At 43.3% G+C, this 21,948-nt stretch overlaps 1 protein-coding gene across 1 annotated transcript in view; it reads right to left on the reverse strand.

The window, feature by feature from the left end:
- LOC147627571 (threonine--tRNA ligase, chloroplastic/mitochondrial 2-like) overlaps positions 1 to 21,948 on the reverse strand; it is a 50,906-nt gene that overhangs the window by 15,782 nt on the left and 13,176 nt on the right. Inside the window, exons 3-8 of the mRNA XM_086814482.1 lie at positions 5,587 to 5,736; positions 5,276 to 5,423; positions 4,018 to 4,271; positions 3,558 to 3,935; positions 2,868 to 3,176; positions 2,561 to 2,761 (exon numbers count right to left, since the gene is read on the reverse strand). Of these exons, the coding sequence (XP_086670608.1) occupies positions 2,561 to 2,761; positions 2,868 to 3,176; positions 3,558 to 3,935; positions 4,018 to 4,271; positions 5,276 to 5,423; positions 5,587 to 5,736 (1,440 nt within the window). The remainder of the gene's footprint in view (positions 1 to 2,560; positions 2,762 to 2,867; positions 3,177 to 3,557; positions 3,936 to 4,017; positions 4,272 to 5,275; positions 5,424 to 5,586; positions 5,737 to 21,948) is intronic.

The raw sequence follows: 21,948 nt of genomic DNA on the forward strand, positions 1-21,948 counted from the left end.
AGCCATGGCCAGCTGTAGCAAGGCTCCTGCACACTAAGCCTGAGTGCTGCTACCTGTGATACAGAGGCTAGGCGTTTGCTGAGCCTTAAGGTGATGAAGTGCTGAATTGAAATGGAGAGAGAGACAACACGAAGCTAGGCATTTGCTGACTTTTAAAGGTGATGAAGCGCTGCCCAGTTCAGCCTCCACTTCAATGAATGAGACGTGTTCCTCTTTGTGATGATGGGCTGAGTGAATGAGAAAAAACGGCTGCGAATCTGTTGTCTCAAGTCTGAAAGCTTGCGGAGACCTACGCTCCTCTTCACCGTGGCCGGTTGTGGCCCCTAACAGCTGGCTCCAGCCCTCCTCACCGTCTTGGTTGGCTCTTGCCCCTCAAGAAATGGCAGGCTCCAACGACAGCTTCTGTCCTTAACTACTATTCAGCACCTCTTGCTTGCTTGCTGAGCCCCACAAGGCTATGATGCTTTGCCCTTTTGCACTCCAATGGTGCTCCAAGCCTGCAAACCACTGTTTGAGAGCTGTTGTAGCTCAATGAAGAGACTATGTGAGAGTCCTTCACCAATCTTAACAAGTGTTTCACCAGTCTTGACCAATGTTCCGGCTCAGTGCGGTGTTTTTATATAGTTTATGTTTCTTCTGTTATATTTTCATGCTCTGTCTAGTATTTGAAGTGTTAGTCTATTATGTCGGGCCCCCTTCTAGTTACAATTAACACAAATTTCATTGCTAATCTTCTAAAATCAAGAAATTAGCAAATCTGAAAACTATGTAAAAACTAATTCGAAAAATGATTAACACTAACCATGATCAAGAAAATGAATTTTGAAAAATTGAATTAACAGTAATTCCAAAATGATTATCACTAATCATGATCAAGAAAATGCATTTTAAAAATTGGATTAATAATAATCCAAAAATGATTAATCATCTAATCACTTCCTAAACAACGATCGAAGCCAAGGGCTCTAACACCAATTGAAATGGAGTGATCATAAAGTTAAGATTAGGGACAATCACCATGGATTAATACAAGATTAAGAGAGAATCTCATACAATGGCCGTGATGCCTAAGTGAGTTAACCTCCCACCAAGAGGATGGAAATAGCCTTCCACAAGTCAATGTATGAAAGCCATGAGGCTCCAAGAGTCGAGATGACCAATATCAAAAGATGTCAAAAGGTATCAAAAAGATACAATAATGGTCCATGAGCCCCTTTTTATACTTGAGCCCATGACCAAGGTCCTAGACCTAATCTAAAGTTATTGCTTCATTACACAATCAACCTAGTATCAGCATTGACATGTCACCACAAAGTTTGACTTGTCACCAGCTGGAAATGTACACTAAAACATCATAGGCCTGAGATATGGCAGTACTTTCAAATGCATCCTCATGACATACAAAAGCAGCCTTAACTTTGTCCTTTACAACTCACAAAACTAGCCTAATCCTTCAGCACACAACGTTGGGCACCATGACCTAGCCAAATAGCAATCTAGGCTTCTTATTTTGAAGACAAAAATCTAGGCCTATACATGGGGACACTGGAAGTGATAGAGACCCCTTGAGAACGGATACACAAGAATCCAAGGGAACTGCCTATAGCCCAAGAGGCTCCCTTCTGTCAATGCTTGATGACACTTGAATGCTGCTATGCATGCCAATGGAGAAGATGGCTTCCAGAAATGCCTAGTCTGCAAGGATGTGCGTGCCCGGGCGTGCACGCACGTGCACACACACACGCGCACGCACATGTGCGTTCATGCACACACAAACGCACATGTGCATGTATCCATATGCCTTGAGTGTGGAGTGTGAGAGACCCAATCGAGGAATTGCATATAATATAGTTTCCCAAAGTTGTGAAATTGTACATGTTAACTCAGGTTCAATCAATAAGGTACTGATAATAGCAAGATTTTATTTAGCAAATGTTTTAAATTCAAAGAAAGAGATTTACTTTTACCAGATGTAGGCTGAAGTGTGACTCGAACCGGTCACAATACCTCAAGCACACTAGTCTTTTGATTGCTAGATTTGCTAGATACGGCTGCAGCTTAAGTAGAACAGATTTGATTTGGTGTAAATGTTAAAAATAGACCATAAGGGCATATGTAGTATATTAAGATGTCCTTTAACATACATAATCTGTGTTGATAAAACCATGACCCAGGGAAAAATTTGTTTCTTAAACGTTTCATAAAAGGTTACTGATGATCAAGGACCTAAGCTGCCATTGCATGAATGATACAATAGGGACCTGTTAATTTTCATTACATTACAGAAACAGAATGATTTGAACCAAGAAGGGCTTCAAAGAGAGGCACGGTGGAGACCTTGGTGATACAAAGTGAAAAAACATACTAGGAAACGCACTGTGTCGAGTTATGCCCTACCATGCGTATGTGTGCGCTTGTGTTAGTTAAAATTTGAGTTCTTTTGTTAGAAAAAATGGGTATGTGTGTTAGTGTGTGTGTGCGTGTGCCTATGTGTTTGTAGCAACTTTCTGACATTTCCTTTTTGAATGAACTAGATAGAACAGGTTAAGTACCCAAGTACCTCGGTATCTGTGACAGGAAGTATTCGAGCTTGGACTGGGGCCAACCACATTGGAAAGTCGCCTGCGTAGTTCTCTATCAGAATTCCAAAAAACCGTTCTAGCGAACCAAGTATAGCTCTGTGAATCATAATAGGCCGTTTTCTCTCTGTTACTGAGTCAACATACAGCAACTCGAACCTCTCGGGAAGGTTAAAATCCACCTGCATGAAACAACCCATTAAAAAAATCTCTCTCCATGGGCTCAATTGGCTGCATGTTAAAGACATATGCCATATGAACTGTAGAATTCATGCTGTGCTCACTCACCTGGATGGTTGAACATTGCCACTTCCGACCAATTGCATCTTCAATCTTTAAATCAATCTTGGGGCCATAAAATGCACCGCCTCCTTTGTCATACACATAGTTCCACCCCTTATCATCAAGGGCCTCCTTCAAGGCCAATGTTGCCTTCTCCCATATTTCATCGCTGCCAACCGCCTTCTCAGGTTTTGTTGACAGGTTTACCTCATACTTCTTGAAGCCAAATTCAGAAAGAAGATCCTCTGTAAGATCAAGAACTCCTATAATCTCATCTTTGATTTGGCTGGGAAGACAGAAGACGTGGGCATCATCCTGTTACAAGCATACAGACGCAAAAATGCCAAAATGTGCTATCAATGGTGATATCAGCCTGCCTCACCCTAAGTCCCAATAGAATAACACTCCTTAGTACACGTAAATCACCTCCCATAGTGCATGTGGGTGCTTAAGCGGGCAAGTGGGCAGTCATCATAGATCCCCCCAACCGGCATACTCCTTTATATTAGGCCAGCCTTTTAGGCTGGATAAACATAAAACACCTGCCAATGGGATGAGCATGAGCTTGAACAGGCAAGAATACCCGTCCACGCCTTGGGCAGTCAAGGTGGATCTCCCCCACTGGTGTGCCCCTTTACAAGTAACCAGTCTTAACTATCCATAACCACAATTTGGATATTATATTCTCAAACTGACCTGTGTAAAACCTCTTACACGGAAAAGTCCATGCAAAGTGCCTGACTTCTCATATCGATAAACCGTACCAAGTTCAGCAACTCTGAATGGCAAATCCCTGTATGAACGTAGTCCGCTTTTATAGATTTGAATATGATAGGGACAATTCATAGGTCTCAGTTGATAGAGATCATCCTCTATTTGCATCTGGTCAAACATGTTTTCTTTGTAGAAATCCAGATGTCCACTTGTCTTCCATAAGTCTGCCTTAGCAACATGTGGTGTGAAGAGGAGATTGTAACCCTGTTGCACATGGACTCGCTTCCAAAGATCCTCAATGAGAAGCCGTACAATGGCACCTTTTGGATGCCAAAAAACCAGCCCTCCACCAGCATCTTCCTGGATGGTATATTGGTCTTAGACATGTATTTCTAATGCTTTACAAAGTTAAAAATACAAAAATACCACATTATCATGATACCTGTATCGAGAAGAGATCAAGCTCTTGGCCAAGGCGACGATGATCGCGTCTTTTAGCCTCCTCCTTCTGCACTTGATAGGCCTTTAGCTGCTCTTCCGTCTCCCAAGCAGTGCCATAGATCCTCTGTAGCATCTTGTTTTTCTCATCCCCTCTCCAATAAGCACCCGCAACTGATTCTAAATCAACTGCTTTCTTGTTCAGTTTGCCAGTAGATTCCACATGAGGCCCAGCACAGAGATCCCACCACTCTTCACCTGATTTTACACCCAAAAATTTTAAGCGTAAGAAGAAAGGCAAATGTAACTACTATCAGAAGCCTGGCCATTGCATCAATGAATGTAGAAAAAGGCTGGAGAAGGAGAAGAAGAAAGAGTCATGTATGGCTGTGGTGGTTGATACATCAGCACCAAGTGCTAAGGAGTCAACAAACTATGCGCAGGATGATTGGGCATTCATTGTGCACTATAGTTATGATCCTTCCGTCCATGACGTATACATGTCAATGACAAATCAACATGTCTGGTACTTTGATAGTGGTGCTAGTAATTTTTATTTGCTACATCTCTTCTTGACAGTGCTTCTTCCCTTCATTATTAGTATACAAGACAAGCTACTTAACCCTTGCTTGATGTACCACGACTGTGAACCAAAATGGGGTACATCGTTTCCTACTAATGGTTCTCCAAAGCCTCCATTGAATACGTGCAAAGAGTGATCTCCTACACACCCCCATTGGCTAAGTTTGAAGATTAATCCGCACTTCAATGAAGGGTTTTCAAACCCAGGGAACTATTATGCATCCCGAAGTCCCAAGGCACCTTTAGTGACCGTTAACCCCCAGCTTGGCAAGCTTAATCATGAGGGGCCTTACATACAAACCCTCACAGGCACTACTCCAACATCACCTACAGAAGAGTTCTCATAAAATGTCTAGTTTCTCAAGTCACAGAAAAAATTACTCTGCACAGAGCAGCATGTTTACCCTACCATCCAGCAGCACTTCCCTGGCACCATGTTTGAGAGGTTTCACTAAACACTACTTTGAACCAGATAGTTGCCCTTCAGGTTAGACCACTATCACCCTGAAGTCATTTATTTGGATTCAAAATGATGAGTTTTTCCAGGTCCAGAAATGTATGACACTTTACAGCAAACAAATCCCCAAAAAAAAAATCCTACATAGAAACAATACTCAAAAAACTAGGTCATTTATTCAACCATGAAAAGCTAGCCCACATTGAGTTCAGTTCTAACTAACCAATGTGATAGATTGTTATTGGCTCTGTCTTGATACTTTTAAGTATCTCCAGTTTATAAGGTTCATTGATCTCCTTTATACGCCGCTCGGCTTCCTCCCTAGACACTTCCTCCCTTTTAAGGGGGAAATTGCGGCTGATGATACGGTCCTGCAAATAGCTTCTGTATCAGTTCAACCAAATAAGTGCATGAGTTTTATTGTGCATGTGCGTGCATGCGTACATGTGCGCACACGAGTGTGTGTGTGTGTGTGTGTGTGTGTGTGTGTGTGTGTGTGAGACAGAGAGAGAGAGAGAGAGAGCTGAAAATTACCATCTCCTTTTTTATTTTTTTGAGATCTTTATCTGTGAGTGGCTCCTCCATATTGAAATCATAGTAAAACCCTTTCTCGATCCAAGGACCTATGGTAACTTGTGCATCAGGATATAACTTCTGGACTGCCATTGCCATAATATGGGCACTCTGCAAAACCAGGATCAGCAAGCAAACAGATGAAATTGGTCACAAAAAAACCCCTCTTCGCATATAGGAACACTCATGCGGTTGTAATAGAGTTTGAGAGTTTGATAAAGCAGTGGAATAAAACACACAGAGCACACACAAGAGTCCTAAAACTACTGTTATGTATTATGTAGAAGAAGAAAGCGTACTGAAATTCAAGTACAAATGATGGCTGAGATTGTAGATGACAACTCGCAGCCCAACACTGCTGAAGATCTCCTTGGTCAGCCCACGCTTTAGAGAAATGCTCTGTAGAGATTCTAGCGCTAAGAATTGCATATGATTTTGACGAATTTATTATGCACATATACATATATATGTATATATATATATATATATATATATATATATATGTATGTATGTATACATACACATATATATGCATCAATGTGCCACTCTGCCTGTTCCTACTAGTGTCGGCCTGCTGAGAGGACTGCATGCGACCAGGTCTAGTGGCAGTGCCACATGGCAGTATCCAACTTCCACGTGGCACCTGTGTGTGTCAAAAGCCTATTGCACACACACCATAGGTGCGGTGTCACATTCTCCCCCACTTGCATTGCAGTTGTCCTGAGCTGTGACGGTGTGCTCGGTGCCAAAAGAAGGCACCTATATGTTTAGACCACCGTCTGCCTAAGGGACATACTCCAAGTAATACATCCGCTGATACATCAAAGCAAAAACTCCAGTTGTTGTCGGTACAATCTCCAACAAATCTATGCAATATAAAAACACACTTTTTGGCATATCCTCCCAAAGTGAAGACAAATCTGGTGATATGACCTTTTGTGGTACCTCCATGACATCAAACATTGAAGATACTCCACCCAATGCAAACGGGATGAGGCTTCATCACTATAAAAGCATTGTACATGGTGGAAGTATTATTATTGTCACAAACGGGGGCGTGGTTATACAGAATTTAATACTGAAATCACAAGATTTATCATCCTTTGATCACCTCCCCTTTGACTTACCTTCTCAAGAAAAGTACACTTTTTCAGTGGACTGCAATGTGTCAGAGTGCCTTTGACAAGCTGAAGACAGCCTTAGTAACCAACCCTGTTCTTAAATTGCCAGACTTTACCAAACCCTTTGAGGTAGTTACTGATGCCAGTGGATTTGCCTTAGGCGGTGTTGTAATACAGGAAGGTCATGCAGTGGCCTATGAATCTAGAAAACTTAGAACACATAAGAGGAATTATGCCGTCCATGACTTGGAGTTACTCTCAGTAGTGTATGCTCTGAAGTTGTGGAGACATTATCCCACATACATAGCCATAACAATTGATTATAAAATGTGGAAGTACTGAAAAGAAATGATACTACACTAGGGACCAGAAGATGGGCTGGTCCCCCTCCCCCTCCCCCTCCCCTTGAAGGATATGTAGTGCCTTAAGGGAGTAAGAATTTTACAAGTACATAAAACGGGATTGGCCCAACCATACACCACCGTTTCTTCCAAAATGATTGAATATGAAAACAACTTACAAACGCTATCCTTGCCTACAAGTAGCCCAGCTACAAGTTAGCAATACGTGCCCAGCGCCCTTCACCAAGATTGCCCAACAATCTCGGTTTCTTCAAATGTAGCTTAGCTTCAATAAAATCAACCACACCTAATCGCTGAAAATCAACCTTAGGAGAATGCCCAGCACTTCCCAAGGGTTCTCCCACATAGAACTTGTAGCAACTGGATCCAAGATGATTCTTCCAGAGCTTCAATCTTGGGAATAGTCCTAGCTTGAATGGAGACTTTCAATTTTGAAAATCAGAATTCAGTCAGCTTCTAAGTGTTTTGGGAAAATAAAAAAAACACTCAGGTATGGCTGGAAAAATACTCTAGAATAAGTGTATTAGATAGAGCAATAAACAAAAGCCAAGAAGTACTCTTGAATGAGGCTGGAAATCTGAATTTATAGAGTTCTATTCAGCCTAGAAGGAGGTGCCTAGATGAAGAGGAGGAGTGGAGGTTATTGCTCATGAAAAGATGTGGTAGGGAGAGGTTTGTGCAAGACTTTTGGATCAAAGAATGGCTATTGGCAAAGTAGCAACTCGTGTAGCTAAAAGAGGAGGAAAAGTTTACTTTTTATCTTTTTCTTTTAAGTTAACTAGCTTGCATGACTTTCTTGGAGAAAGGTGAGCTTGCATGATTTACTTTTAGGTAAAGTAAGCTTGTATGGCACACTTTTAGGGCATGAAAAGATAAAGCATTGCATGATGCATGCATGTAGTTGAAAAAGCTTGCATGTTGCATGCATGGGGGTTTCTGGCCATGCATGTCGCATGCATGAGGATTTCTAACTATGCATGTCGCATGTATGGGAGTTTCTCACTATGCATGTCGCATGTATGGGGGTTTCTAACTATGGATGACTATGCATGTCACATGCATGAGGGTTTATGACTATGCATGTTGCATGCATGGAGGTTTCTCATCACAGAGAAGAAGTTTATCAACAATACTTAGCTAGATTGTCATGTATGCATGCATAGAGATAGAAAACCCGCATAAGAGTGGGCTGCCTTCAAAATGTCAATTATTCCTATACAAATCCATCAATACAAGTTAATTGAAGACAGGTTATGCAACATCAAGCCATGCACACAAATGTATGTATTTAAACACATATTTTGGAAGAAACCCCATCTATTTATATATACTTGATATTTACAAGGGCTATGGTATTTGGCTCTCCAAGATCCATCAAATATCCATGGCATTATGTATTTCATTTGGTTCTCCAAGATCCATCAAATGCTTAACATGCTTCTATGCAACCAGGATCTCGTAGATACAGCTAGCATACACATACATGGGAAGCTTCACCATAAACATTCCATGGCTACATGTGTCCAATACCCATGTCCATGGCTACATGTGTCCAATACCCATGTCCATGGATAATAGAGAATTTACAATATGAATCCCGAGAAATTAGGGAATAGTTACATTCCTGCCGGCTTCTAAAGAGTTGTTCTCGACTGAAAAGCTTCCAAGTAGTTGTTGAGGAGATCGGGATATTCTTTAAGATCTTGTTCTTGCATCCACCTTGAACCCATAGGGGAATAGTTTTTGAATTTAACCAAATACTTGCGTATGACCTTGCCTCCCTTAAGCTTACACTCTTGATGGAAGACAATTTGTTCGGGTTGTAGTACCTCCTCTAAATCATCCACTTCTAGTGGATGTACCTCCTCTAAATCATCCACTTCTAGTGGATCTTCTGTAACTAGTTGAGAAGGTGGAGTTCCAATATATGGTTTCAACAGGCTGATGTGGAAAGCGTTATGTATCTTCCAATGATTGGGAAAATCCAACCTAAAAGGCACATCATTAATCTTTTGAATAACTTGAAATGGACCATAATACCTGTTGGCAAGTTTGAGAGCCTTGCCTTCTTGTCTTGGCCTCTTGCGGAGACGCGCCTTTTCAAACTTGAGAAGAACCCGATCTTGCTCTTTGATGTCCATATGACGCCAATGCTGATCAGCAGCTTTCTTGTGCTTTGCTTGAGAGCGTTGTATGGCTGCCCGAACTTGTGCATATGCGGTATCCAGATCTCTAACATATTCATCAGCAGCAAAAATCTCATCCTTAGTGTGAATCTGTTTAGCTTTGTATGAGCTAAACTCTTGCTTTCTGGGGGTGCCCTTTGAATGCAAACTTTTGGCAATAATTGCAGACTCCATCATGTGTTGTAAAGTACTATTAGGATAGAGTTTTAGGCTCATCCTAATAATAGGTTGGAGACCACTTTCAAACTTCTGCATCTTCTCATCATTAGCAATCTTCATAAAGGGGGTTACTTTAAGCGAAACAGCCCAAAACTTATCTACATATGCACACACACTTTCATGCTCTTTTTGTGACAACCAATTCCACTCTTTCTTTACATTTTTCTCAAAGTCAGGTGGAAGAAACTGCTCATAAAACTGAATTTTAAAGTCTTCCCAGGACTTTGGATCCTTGTTCTCAAGAATCTTGGCCAGCCACCATTTGCTAGCTGTATCCTTCAAATACATGCCCACATGACGAAGTTTAGACTTCTCAGTAAAATTGCCATTCACAAATGCAACCTCAAACTGTCTAATAAAAGAAAGAGCTTTAGTAATATCCCATTTACCATTATAAGATTCAAACTTAACATCTTTATCCCCACCCTTGAAAGTCTTCAATATCTTTGAGGGCTTTTCAGGGGGAGAAGGAGAACGGGCTTTGGGTTTAGCATGGCTTTTGTGATGGCGAGAATGGCTTTTACAAGGAGAAGAACTGTGGCTAGGTGAACGAGAACGGTTATGGGCATGAGAGTGAGAGCGGGTATGGGATCTTGAAGAGGCTTCTTGAGAGGCATGAAGTGTTGGTTCTCTATGCCTCTTCTTCAGAGACTCAAGAGTATGCTGAATTTCTAGGATGGCCAAAATAGACTTCAATTCAGCCATTTCGGACTATAATTGCTGCAACGTGACCTCACTATGATGTGGAAAACTGCTCATGATGGCTGTTGGAGTTGCCCTTCCCTCACTTCAGCCTTTACCTATTCCAGATAGACCATGGGAGAGCATTGCCATGGATTTTATATTTGATCTTCCACGTATACAAACGGGGAATGATGGCATTTGGACTATCATATGTAGGTTCAGTAAGCAGGCTCATTTCATTCCCGTGCGTAAGACGATCAAAGTTGATCATATGGTGAAGTTGTTCATGGCGAACATCTTCAAATATCATGGCTTGCCTTCGTCTATCATTAGTGACCGTGATCCACGGATGACGAGTTTATTCTGGAGAGGGTTGTTTGACAACATGGATACAACTCTCAAGTTTTCATCTTCATTTCATCCACAAACAGATGGTCAATCGGAAGAGGCTAATTCTACAGTGTTAGATCTTCTTACATGTTGTGTGTCAGAGCACAAGCAACAATGGGAAAAGTATCTTCCTTTGGTGGAGTTTGCTTATAACAACACTGTCCATACCTCGACGGGCAAGGCACCTTTTGAGATTGTGGAAGGAGGGAAGAAGGTACCACCCATTTTGCACACAAAGGATAAGATCTTTGAGGCTGATCAGTATGTGGAGAATATGGATGAAGCTTATCGAAGAGTTAAGTTGGCACTCCAGAAAACTCAGCAAAAGCAAAAGAAAGCAGCAGACCGTCACATACGTGCATTAGAGTTTGCATTGGGTGATTGGGTTCTTTTGCGATTTGAAAAAGCTAGGCTCAAGAAGATGAAGGGTAAAGAGCGCTTATTCCCTAAGTTGAGCATGCGCTATTATGGACCTTTTCAGGTATTAGAAAAGATTGGTGAGGTGGCCTATCGCTTGAAGCTACCAGATCACTGGAGGATTCACAATGCATTTCATGTGAATCTACTTAGACCTTTCCATGGGGATGTGCCTGAGGATGTATCAGATGAGGCTCAGCCGGAAGTTGAGGAACTTGATGAGGTTCTTATTCCAGAGCAGATACTGGCACATAAGGAAAGAAAGGTACGAGGTAAAGTTTCCTGTCGCTATCTTGTGAAGTTCAAGAACTATTCACCGATGGATGCGAAGTGGATGGAGGAAGGTGACTTGACAGATTCACCTCAGGTTTTGCAGCTTTATCTCGATGCCTTTGAGTTGGAGCCGACTCTTGTTACGGCTCATTCAGGTTCAGCAGAGCATGGGTCTGGAGCATTGCCTGAAGCTCAAGAGGGGGGTAGCACCTCCACTCCCTTGATACAGACAGGCTCAGATGACATCTAGAGGTCGCTTGGTGCAGCTTTTTGTTTCACCCGAAGGTACTGATGGCTGACAGTACATCTGTTTATGAGACTTCTATGATATATGTGTACTAGTCACATTGGATGTTGTGGTTGTGTATGGTTCACACTGGTATACAACTTGGACTAGTACTACACCATTGGTTTGCAGTGAATGTTGTTACATATGCATGGCTTAGAGAGATTGGGACGCTGATCTTGCCATACTGTACATTTCACTTTGGATATTTTGCTGTATCACCAGATTGCAATCGAGGACGCTTGCCATTTTTCAAGAGGGGGGTCTGTCATGACCCTGTGAAAGTGGAACAGCACAAGTGTGGGCATGGTGGTTGGTGAGCAAGATAAATATTTAATGATTCTTATTTGGGTGCCTAGACAAATGGTATTATGTGTGGACATCCTCAAGTGTGAAGGGGGACCAAGGACTTCAATATTTTTAATGTTTTAACCTTGGGTGGCCCCTAGGCATAAGTGACCCGTAGGAAGTTTGATAAACTTTAGAAAGGGGCCACTAGGATATTTTTGGGGAAAGGGGCAACTCTACTTTTGGAGATACACGCCTCTCTCTCTCTTTCAATGCCCACACACAGAGCAGACAGTGTGAGGTGTATGACTATGATGACATGGAGATCCTCCACCCTGTGGATCCAGAGGAGATAGGGACTAGTCGGGCATCAGAGGACACTGGACCAGACAGAGGACATTATGGGGACCACTTACTAGAGTTGGGAGCCAGGCATCGTCTCGTTATTTATAACGGGATGCTACAGTGGCCGGGATCAGGAGGGCTGACATGCTTCCCACATGGGGGTCATACACGGACCGGAGGCACGGTGGTAGACTACATTATGGGGTCTTTGGAGGCATCACAGCTTGTCACCTCATTCTCCATTCCACCTCGTCCTATTGGGGCAGATCATACATACTTGGCATTTTCACTAGCCGGATCACCAGTATCACCAGCCCCCCACATACCGACGCCACACACTACCATCTACTTCACACATGACATGGCAGACATATACACTGGCAGAGTAGAGGATGGGCTCCTACTCATGGATCCCCTGGCATCTATGGATACCATTACAGCCCAGCTCGCATCACTCCTACACACGGCTGCATTACAGAGCTTCCCACATCATGTACACTCAGGAGAGCCTGCGAGACCTGGGACTATGCCCCAGAACAGATGGTATGATGACGAGTGCAGAGCCCTATACTCACGACTCCCCATACAGAGAGCCTTGGGAGCCATCACAGAGCAGGAGTCGAGGAGAGAGATGAGGAGACTTACTCGCCGCAAAAGGCGGGCCTTCGCAGAGATACAAGAGCTAGAGATCTTTCATTTCTTCATGAGTAGAGATAGCCCTGTCTCATGGCGGCACTTCAGAGAGCCCCGGACCCCGACACCTATTGCAGACCCACGGACATGGCACACATATGCAGAGGGTCTATACCATGCCCCACAGCAGCCACCTATACCTCAGCCATAGGAGCCTCGACCTACCACAGCTAGCTTCTTTACCCACTCGATGGTACAGGAAGCTATCCGCCGCCTACAGCATGGACGGGCCGCCGACCATATGGGCCTGCAGGGTGAGCATCTCATATATGCAGTAGATTTGGGTTATACATTGATGAGGTGGCTGACTTCATTACACGGGGAGGCGGAGATGGAGTTGATTTAGCAGGTACCTCAGTACATATTATGCTCTATGCTGATGATATTGTATTAGTGTCTGAGTCCCCTGGTGGTCTACAGCAGCATCTACATGCACTCCATGATTTCTGCACACAGAGGGGTCTTACTGTGAACCTTGGGAAAACCAAGGTTATGGTCTTTCATACATCGAGACAGGGCAGGAGTCAGCTGACATTCACTCTCACAGGATGCCAGGTGGAGGTGGTGACATCATACGTGTACCTAGGGGTTACCTTCTCTGCAGCAGCCACACGCTTTACCATGGGTTCAGCAGCCAGAGCTAGATTGACACGGGGATATGCAGCATTGGCTATGCTAGAGAGACAGTGCCACCAGGCGCATTTTCAGGAGCCCCGGACGAAGGGGTGGCTATTCGACACATTAGTCACACCGGCATTGATGTATGGAGCAGCAGTATGGGCGCCAGGCCTTGCTACCCATTGGTGGACACAGATAGAGAGACCACAGGCCCTCATGATGGCACGCATGATACGCAGCAAACCGTCAGTACCTCATGACATTATCCGAGCAGAGTTTGCTGCGCCTCCTATGATGGTAGAGGCCATATTTCAGACTATATGCCTGCTAGACAGATTCAGAGAGATGCCACAGGACAGATTATCATACAGAGCTTTTCAGGCATCTAGACAGTTGGCTGAGGCAGGAGACAGAGGATCATGGTATGCACAGGTCACACATTGGTTCTCACAGCATGGCCTAGACATGGATCATCTACCACCATTCCAGTATGACAGGGATGCACCACATATCCATCTCTCTCATAGTGAGAGGAACAGAGTATTGAGACAGGATCTATGGCAGCTCTATACACGAGAGACATGGATATCGCCTACACAGCCTCTTCCACCGAAGATGCTATACTACAGAGATCACTTCATGAGTATCACTGATGATGGATTTATAGAGAGGCCTAGATACATGGAGGGCTTTTTACCACACGGCTCCCGAGTGGCTATTGGTCAGCTCAGAGTTTCATCACACCAATTGGAGATTGAGACTGGCAGAGCAGCACGGATCCCCCGAGAGGAGAGGGTATGCAGATTGTGCAAAGAGGAGGTGGAGAGTGAGGAGCATTATGTATGCAGATGCAGAGCATATACAGCCATCAGAGAGAGATATCCCATTTTATTCAGAGAGCCACATTCCCTACGCCAGATCTTTGAGGCAGCAGACCAGCGCATACTGGGGAGATACATTCTAGACATACAGCGCCACAGAGAGACATTATTACAGGCTCAGACAGCTCCAGAGGGGGGGCGACAGACACAGATTACTACATTTTTTCAGAGATCCATACCCCTCCCAGCCCCTACACGGCAGGGAATTACTCTCCAGAGAGCAAAGACACTTAGAGCCCGCAGGAGACAGAGGACACCTGGCTTTCGGACACCACGCCTATACCAGAGAGAGATGATAGAGATCAGAGCTCAGTTTCACAGAGAGGGTGAGGAGCGACTGGCTCGCTTCAGAGCACACCCAGGCATGTTCTTCAGGGAGCTGTGGACACCCCCTTCACTGATGTATACCATTTTATACCCCCAGTATGGTACAGGATGGAGCTAGCTAGGTTGCATATCATGATTGTATACTCCATGCATATAGCTTTGCATTCTCCTAGTAATAGAGCTCCATCCCCTACACACCCAAATTCAGCTTTTTTATTCAGTACTTTTTCATTTTGTTGGGATGACAGAGGATACCCCATACATGTACTCCGATTTGTCTCATAGGCCGAGTTCGGTCTTTTGGAAGACGTTAATAAAATCTCTCTCTCTCTCTCTCTCTCTCTCTCTCTCTCTCTCTCTCTCTCTCTCTCTCTCTCTCTCTCTCTCTCTCTCTCTCTCTCTCTCTCTCTCTTGTTTTTGGAAGGAGTCGTGGAAGCTAGCTGCAGAGAGGGTAGTTGCTGGTTTTGCTGCGTGGAGAGCAGGCCGTACAGAATACAGGTCGTACAGAACCTGGCCGTACAGACCACGTGGCTGCAGGCCGTACAGAGCAGGCGGCTATAGGCCTATTGGCGGCTGGTTCAGGCGGCACTGGCAGGGTACGGACAGCAGGTACAGTTCCGTACTGTTGGTACAAGCGGCGGCTGCTGTACGACAGCTGACACAGGCGGCAGCTGCAGGCGCAGAACTGTACGAGCTTGTATAGTCAAGTACTGCAGACTTGTACGGACAGGTACAGGCAGGTACAGTCCTGCTCAGTCCTGAACAGTTTTTGCAGGCGGCGCATCTTCAGCTCTGCAGGCGGTGCTTTATCAGAGTACAGTCGGTGCATCAGTCAGGCGGCTGCAGGGAGAAAAGTACAGACACCCTGTTGCAAGTACAGACTGGTACGGTCAGTCCCTCTGGTGCAGAACCACACATTAAAATTGGTAAGCTCTGAACATATCAATCTTTCTTTCTTTCCATTGGCTTATGTCTGCTGTAGAGTTGTTTCCTTGTGAGAGGAGGGGTATGGCAATTTGAAGGGTGGAAACAGAGATTGGACAGTGGATGTGTATTTGAACTGAGTTTGAAACCATGTTCATGGAACAGCCAGATGTGTGCTCAAGGCTGCCCTGTTGAATTGTCTTGGTTGATTAGAGGGAAGCACAGTGTGTTGCTTTTGTGGGACACAGATCTGTGTGTGAATCCTCTGTGCTAAGAGGTCTTGAGGGCTGCCAGATTGGACATGCAAGTTTACTCTCCTGGACTCGCTTTGTTGTACTCAGTTATACATTTCATTGAATTTGAATAAAGAAATACCAAAAGGGGCGCCAAGCTTTGGGGCCAACACGTGTCGATTTCCTTTCAGTTCTGGGGCATTCTAGCTCCTGTTAATTTGTTATTTATATGGACTACAATTGGATAGGTGACTGCTAGTCTACCGCACTTTGGTTTCTACCAGAGGCCGGTTTCACGCTCACTGTCACCAAAACCATTGGTATTCCCTTTCGGAGTGTGACAATAAGACATAGTGATTGAGTACTTTAGGTACAGTGCAGTATGATACGAGTACGTAAAGTACGCGTCAAGATAAGTACTTTTAGTACGTTCACGTTTATATATATATATATAATAAGGAATATCTAGCATCCATACAAAATTAGCATGAAAGACAATGGTAATACTGAATTGAAAACTAATCTATTAACTACTAAGCAATGACCACTCACTAAAATTATTAAAAAACGGTCCAAATAAGTGTTGTACATTGAACCTCATATTTGGTACGAAGACCTTATCCGTACGAGGTACAGTACGTATAGAGTGGTATGGAAATTCCTGAAGGTACACATCGGATGAGTATGGATACGGAATGCAACTATGCAATAAGACAAGGGCTACCTTAAAATCCCAACCTTCCCTCACGGATAATGACTTCTCCACAGTCTTATCAGGTATCATAAAAAGATTTATGCAACGTAAGAGAACCGAAGCTCTGATACCACTGTCACAAACGGGGGCGTGGTTATACAGAATTTAATACTGAAATCACAAGATTTATCATCCTTTGATCATTGCCATATCCCACATACATAGCCATAACAAATTATACAATGTGGAAGTACTGAAAAGAAATGATACTACACTAGGGACCAGAAAAGAAGCTGGGCTGGTCTCCCTCCCCTTCAAGGATATGTATTGCCTTAAGGGAGTAAGAATTTAACAAGTACATAAAACGGGTGGATTGGCCCAGCCATTGGTATTTGGCTCTCCAAGATCCATCAAATATCCATGGCATTATGTATTGCATTTGGTTCTCCAAGATCCATCAAATGCTTAACATGCTTCTATGCAGCCAGGATCTCGTAGATACAGCTAGCATACTGTCATGTGCATCACAGATGCCATGGACATTTCCAGGGCTAGATCCAGAAGAGGCAAACAGATAAAGACTATGAACCAGTAGAACCAGGATGTAGGAGCTTCAGGTGTAGCATCTGAGGTGAGCATGGAGCAGGACAAGTGGGATCATGGAGAGGGGCTGTCGGCTGCCAGAAAAGGGGTGCTGGCTGCCAGAGGAGCTGTCGGCTGAAGTCAGCAGAGAGGTAGGGCAGCAGGCGCATCAATGACAAGGACAGCAGTCGGGCAGCGCAAAAAGGGTTTGTTTGGACATGGACCTGGCCGACCAGCAGTCGGCCAGCATAAAGTGACCCAAGTCCCATATAAAAAGGGCTCTCATGTTCAAGGTTTATTCATTCTCTCCCACTAGGGGATTGGATCATTAGAGGTCCCATAGGGGACAGATTTTAGGGTTAACAACCTTTTTTATGAAGGCAGCCCATGGCTGCAAAGATATGTACCTTTTTGTACCATAGTATATACTGAATTTCCAGCACTTCTCTCTCTCTCTCTCTCTCTCTCTCTCTCTCTCTCTCTCTCTCTCTACTCTCTCTCTACCTGCGTTTTTGCATCAGATGGTGCGTTTTTGCATCAGAAGGTTTCCAAGAGTGTTTAGGGCTGAAAGAAGACTACCCAGAGCTTCCGCGTGTTACACATACACATTCATGGGAAGCTTCACCATAAACATTCCATGGCTACATGTAGTGTCCAACACCCATGTCCATGGATAATTGAGAATTTACAATATGAATCCCGAGAAATTAGGGAATAGTTACGATTATAATACAATCATTCTTGTGTGGTGGAACTCCTCTCTCTTGTGTATGTTCATCACCTCTATGTGTCTCTCTCTCTTCCTTCCACTAAGGATGCTCTATAGCCGCCATCATCATCATCATCACTAAGGATGCGTTTTTTTTAATGCGGCCAACGTCATGCTTCTGTTTCTAGTGATGATGTTGTCATTTTTGATGATGTTGTCACTTATGATGCTGCCCGCTTTTGATGATGCTACTGATAATGTCACCGTAGTGCATGTTTTTCCTCAGTGGAAACCCTAACCCTAACCTAATTTTCAAGATTGTCAGAATGAACATCTGTTCACGTCATCGCGAAGAGCTCGTTGAGAGGAGTAACTTTCTCTCTTACAGCATGTTTACCTGAAACAGTTCAAGGCAAACAACCACACACAATTCTCCTTGTACAAGCATACAAGGGTTAAGTGTCCAAAAACACATGCAATAAATTGGAAAAAGCAGAACTTTGCAAATCTCAAAGTATACATAGCTTTTCTTGCCAGGTTCGTCATGAAGCCCTCTGCATATGCATAAGATATCTTGAGATATAGCTCCATATAGCTTGGTCATAAGCTTGATTTATAATCCACAATAATCCATCTGGAAAAAGTGCTGAACATGGGCACGTAAAGCCAATTCCATATTCCGCAGATAAAATCTGTGAAGCCATAAATCCTCATACCAAGTTGTCTACTGCTCATGATTGCTTCCACAAGCTCAATACCAAAACTATTGGTCAGTGTAGTCCCCACTTCTGATCTTTTCTCTTTCTCATTGTTGGAAGAAAGCCTCTTGATTCCAAGAAAGCCTTTGTTGAGTTGCTCTGATACCACTGTCACAAATCATGGACCCGGAGCAATAGACCAACACTTCAAATACCAGACACACAGCATGAAAACACAGCGGAAGAACCATAAACAGTATAAAAACACCGCACCAAACCGGAACAGCCGGCCCCCCCTAGGAACTTCTTTATTGAGAGAGATGCTTTTAAGTTCTATACAAGAACCCCATCTCACATGCAATAAATGATGGAACAAAGGTAGCCTCTCTCATCTCGAAATCTCAGATGGAACAAAGGTAACCTTCTCATCTCGAAATCTGAGATGAAACAAAAGTGCATCCCAAAATGCTCCCTAAGGAAAACCCACTACCTTTACAGCATGCAAGGACTCCACAGCAAATGCCATCCAACATTTGCTATGATCCTGGGCTAGAGTACATGTGTGAGCCAAAGGCATCTAGAAAATCAAGTATAGGCCATACCATCAATGCTATGTATATCACACATCCACATATCCTGTTAACCTCGGGTAACCACTCCAGTACTAAAACCCAGTACCGATCCAACTCCTCAAGATAAACTTAAATCTAGGTCTATAAAGGGATCTCTATCTACTCTACAGAACCCAAATCTAAACATTGTGAAAGTACCAATTTAAATCACCAATAAACCTAGTGCACCTCAAGGAAAATATGACACGACGATCCATCCTCACCATGCTAACAACAATAAGTTATCTATGGTCACAGAGAAACCCCATCAATGTAATCTTCTTGAAAAAGTAAGGACATGCTTCCTTCGTGAGTCAAATTTCATCAAAAAATAACTACCCACATGAAGCTCCAATGAATCCCAAGCTTAAAGCCATAAACTCTCTTTCAAAAGTGGACTAAATATACCGTCCTTGAGATCTTGTGCACTACATCCAGCTCGATCAAATACACGATCTAAGGTTACTGTTGGTAACTCAAAATAGGCAAGATCAAGGACGTACAAGAAAGCAATAAGTAGCTACAGGTAGTCACAAATCTGGTCACTAGCACTCGGCTCTGACACACATGGATTGCAATTGCAACAACTACCTCACGGAATTCCTCATGCTATGGATCCTTCGCATCCTCTCTTGGTACACACTAGGTAGCCTGAAATCACTAGGATCCCCACAATAGACGTGGGTTCTCACTTTTGCAACACACCGGTCACGGAATAAACACCAAAATACATCTACATCCAAGAGTGCATCTAAACAAACTCAAGGTTAGCTTCGCAAGACCAGCCAAAGAAGGCTCTCTAGTCTCCCGAGTCAAAGGTCTACAATAACTCTTGCTATTGTGCAGAGAGATAAGAAAGCGGGAAGAGAGAGAAAATGCTCTAGAGAGATTATTCCCCGACTCAATGTAGACTAAATTGATATAATTTGAAGTAAACCAAGTACATGCTTTTATAGGTTGCCAACCTTATCTTTTTGACTCACATAAATCACATACATTAATAAGACAAGTACACAATTAGGAGGAGGATCCTTTATGGCTATCACGACGCTCCTACAGCAAGTCATCGGGTGGTACAATGAACCTATGACTTGGTAAAACATATGTTTTATTAGCCCAAGTTGAGGGCACAAGTCCAAGACTACGTGGTAAAGCGTCCTCACTGTCAAGTGAACAAGGCTGAGCACCTTAGGATTGGAGGACTTCTACATCCTCTAGAGATCCCTTACAGTAAATGGGAAAGTATTTCCATGGACTTTATCACTCGTTCATCATGCACTCGCAAAGGGCGTGATGCCATTTGGGTGGTGGTAGACAAATTGACAAAGACAACAAGATGTCAACCCATAAGGAAAACCAGAACAGCTCCGAAATTGGCACAACAGTTTGTTGAGCAGCTTTTCAGGTTATATGGTTTACCTTGTGACATAGTGAGTGATAGAGACACGAAGTTTATTGAACACTTCTGGCAACTAGTTTTCCAAAAGTTGGAGACGAAGCTAAGTTTGAGTTCCTCTGATCATCCTTAGTCTGACGGGCAGACGAAGAGGGTGAATCAAGCTTTGGAGGATATGCTTCGTGCAAACGTCTCCAAGTGACCATCAGACTGGGACATCCCGATGGTTGAGTTTTCCCATAACAATGCTAAGCATGCAGCCAGGTTACAGTCCGTTTATGCTGATGTACAGTTACCAACCTAGATCTCCGGTAGCTATGGGACTTAAGGGTATTCAAATGATGTGATTTCTTGGCAGATAAGCAGGAAATGTTAGCCAGAGCTAGAGATTCTATCAAGGGTGCTCAGGATAGAGCACAGTTTTATGTTGATAGGCAGCGTTCGCCAAGGGAGTTATCCGAGGGAATGCTGGTGTACTTACGAATACCCAAGAGTTCAGAGACGTTACAGACGCGAAAGGTGGGAAGTTATCCCCTAGGTACTATGGATTTTCCAAATCCTTAAAAAGATCGAAGAGGTAGAACTTCCTCAAAATGTGAAAGTTCATCCGGTCTTTCATGTTAGTAGACTGAAAGAGATGCTAGGAGCTAAGGGTAGCATTGTGACTCCACAGGAACTTACTACGGTGTTCCACATGAACCACAAGTTGTGATTGATTTCAAGGAAAGGCACCTTCGGAATAGATTGATCCCTGAGTAAAAAAATTAGTGGAAAGATAGGGCAAAGGAGGACTCGACTTGGAAGACAATTGCTAGAATAGAGCCACTTTGCTACTCAATGTTGGAAGAATCTTAGACCAACAACTGCTCAACTACACAACATCAAAGAGGTGCCCAATGATAATGGTGATTACGCTCCTGATTGGTCCGAAGACACAGTACATGATGATGGTAATTCTGAACAAAGCAATATGCCAGGTAACTCTATTTCATTCTATTCTTTGCTTAAGATTAGGGTAAAATCTATGGTCATGATATTACTGTGTTGCATGATGATGGTAGTACACATCATTTTATTTCAGAACGTGTCATTAAAAAGTTGCAATTAGAAACACACCCATCACTGTATAAGGTTAAATCTGCATTCCAAGGTACATGTTAAAATGGCACTAAGGAAATTAGGCAACTAGAGATTGTCATTGGTCCTTATAAAGAGAAAAGGGATTTCTTAATTGCACCATTGCACACTAGTGATATAATTTTGGGTATGCCTTTGCATCATTAATTCAACCCTCGAATTGATTATGACACACAGAGGATATGGATCACACACTAAAATGAAACTTTAACTCTTCAAAGTGATACCACAATAAATTTTTTTCCACTA

The sequence above is a fragment of the Cibotium barometz genome, chromosome 20 (genome assembly GCF_041138505.1).
Source record: "Cibotium barometz isolate CiBa-2024 chromosome 20, ASM4113850v1, whole genome shotgun sequence".
Classification (NCBI taxonomy): Eukaryota; Viridiplantae; Streptophyta; class Polypodiopsida; order Cyatheales; family Cibotiaceae; genus Cibotium; species Cibotium barometz.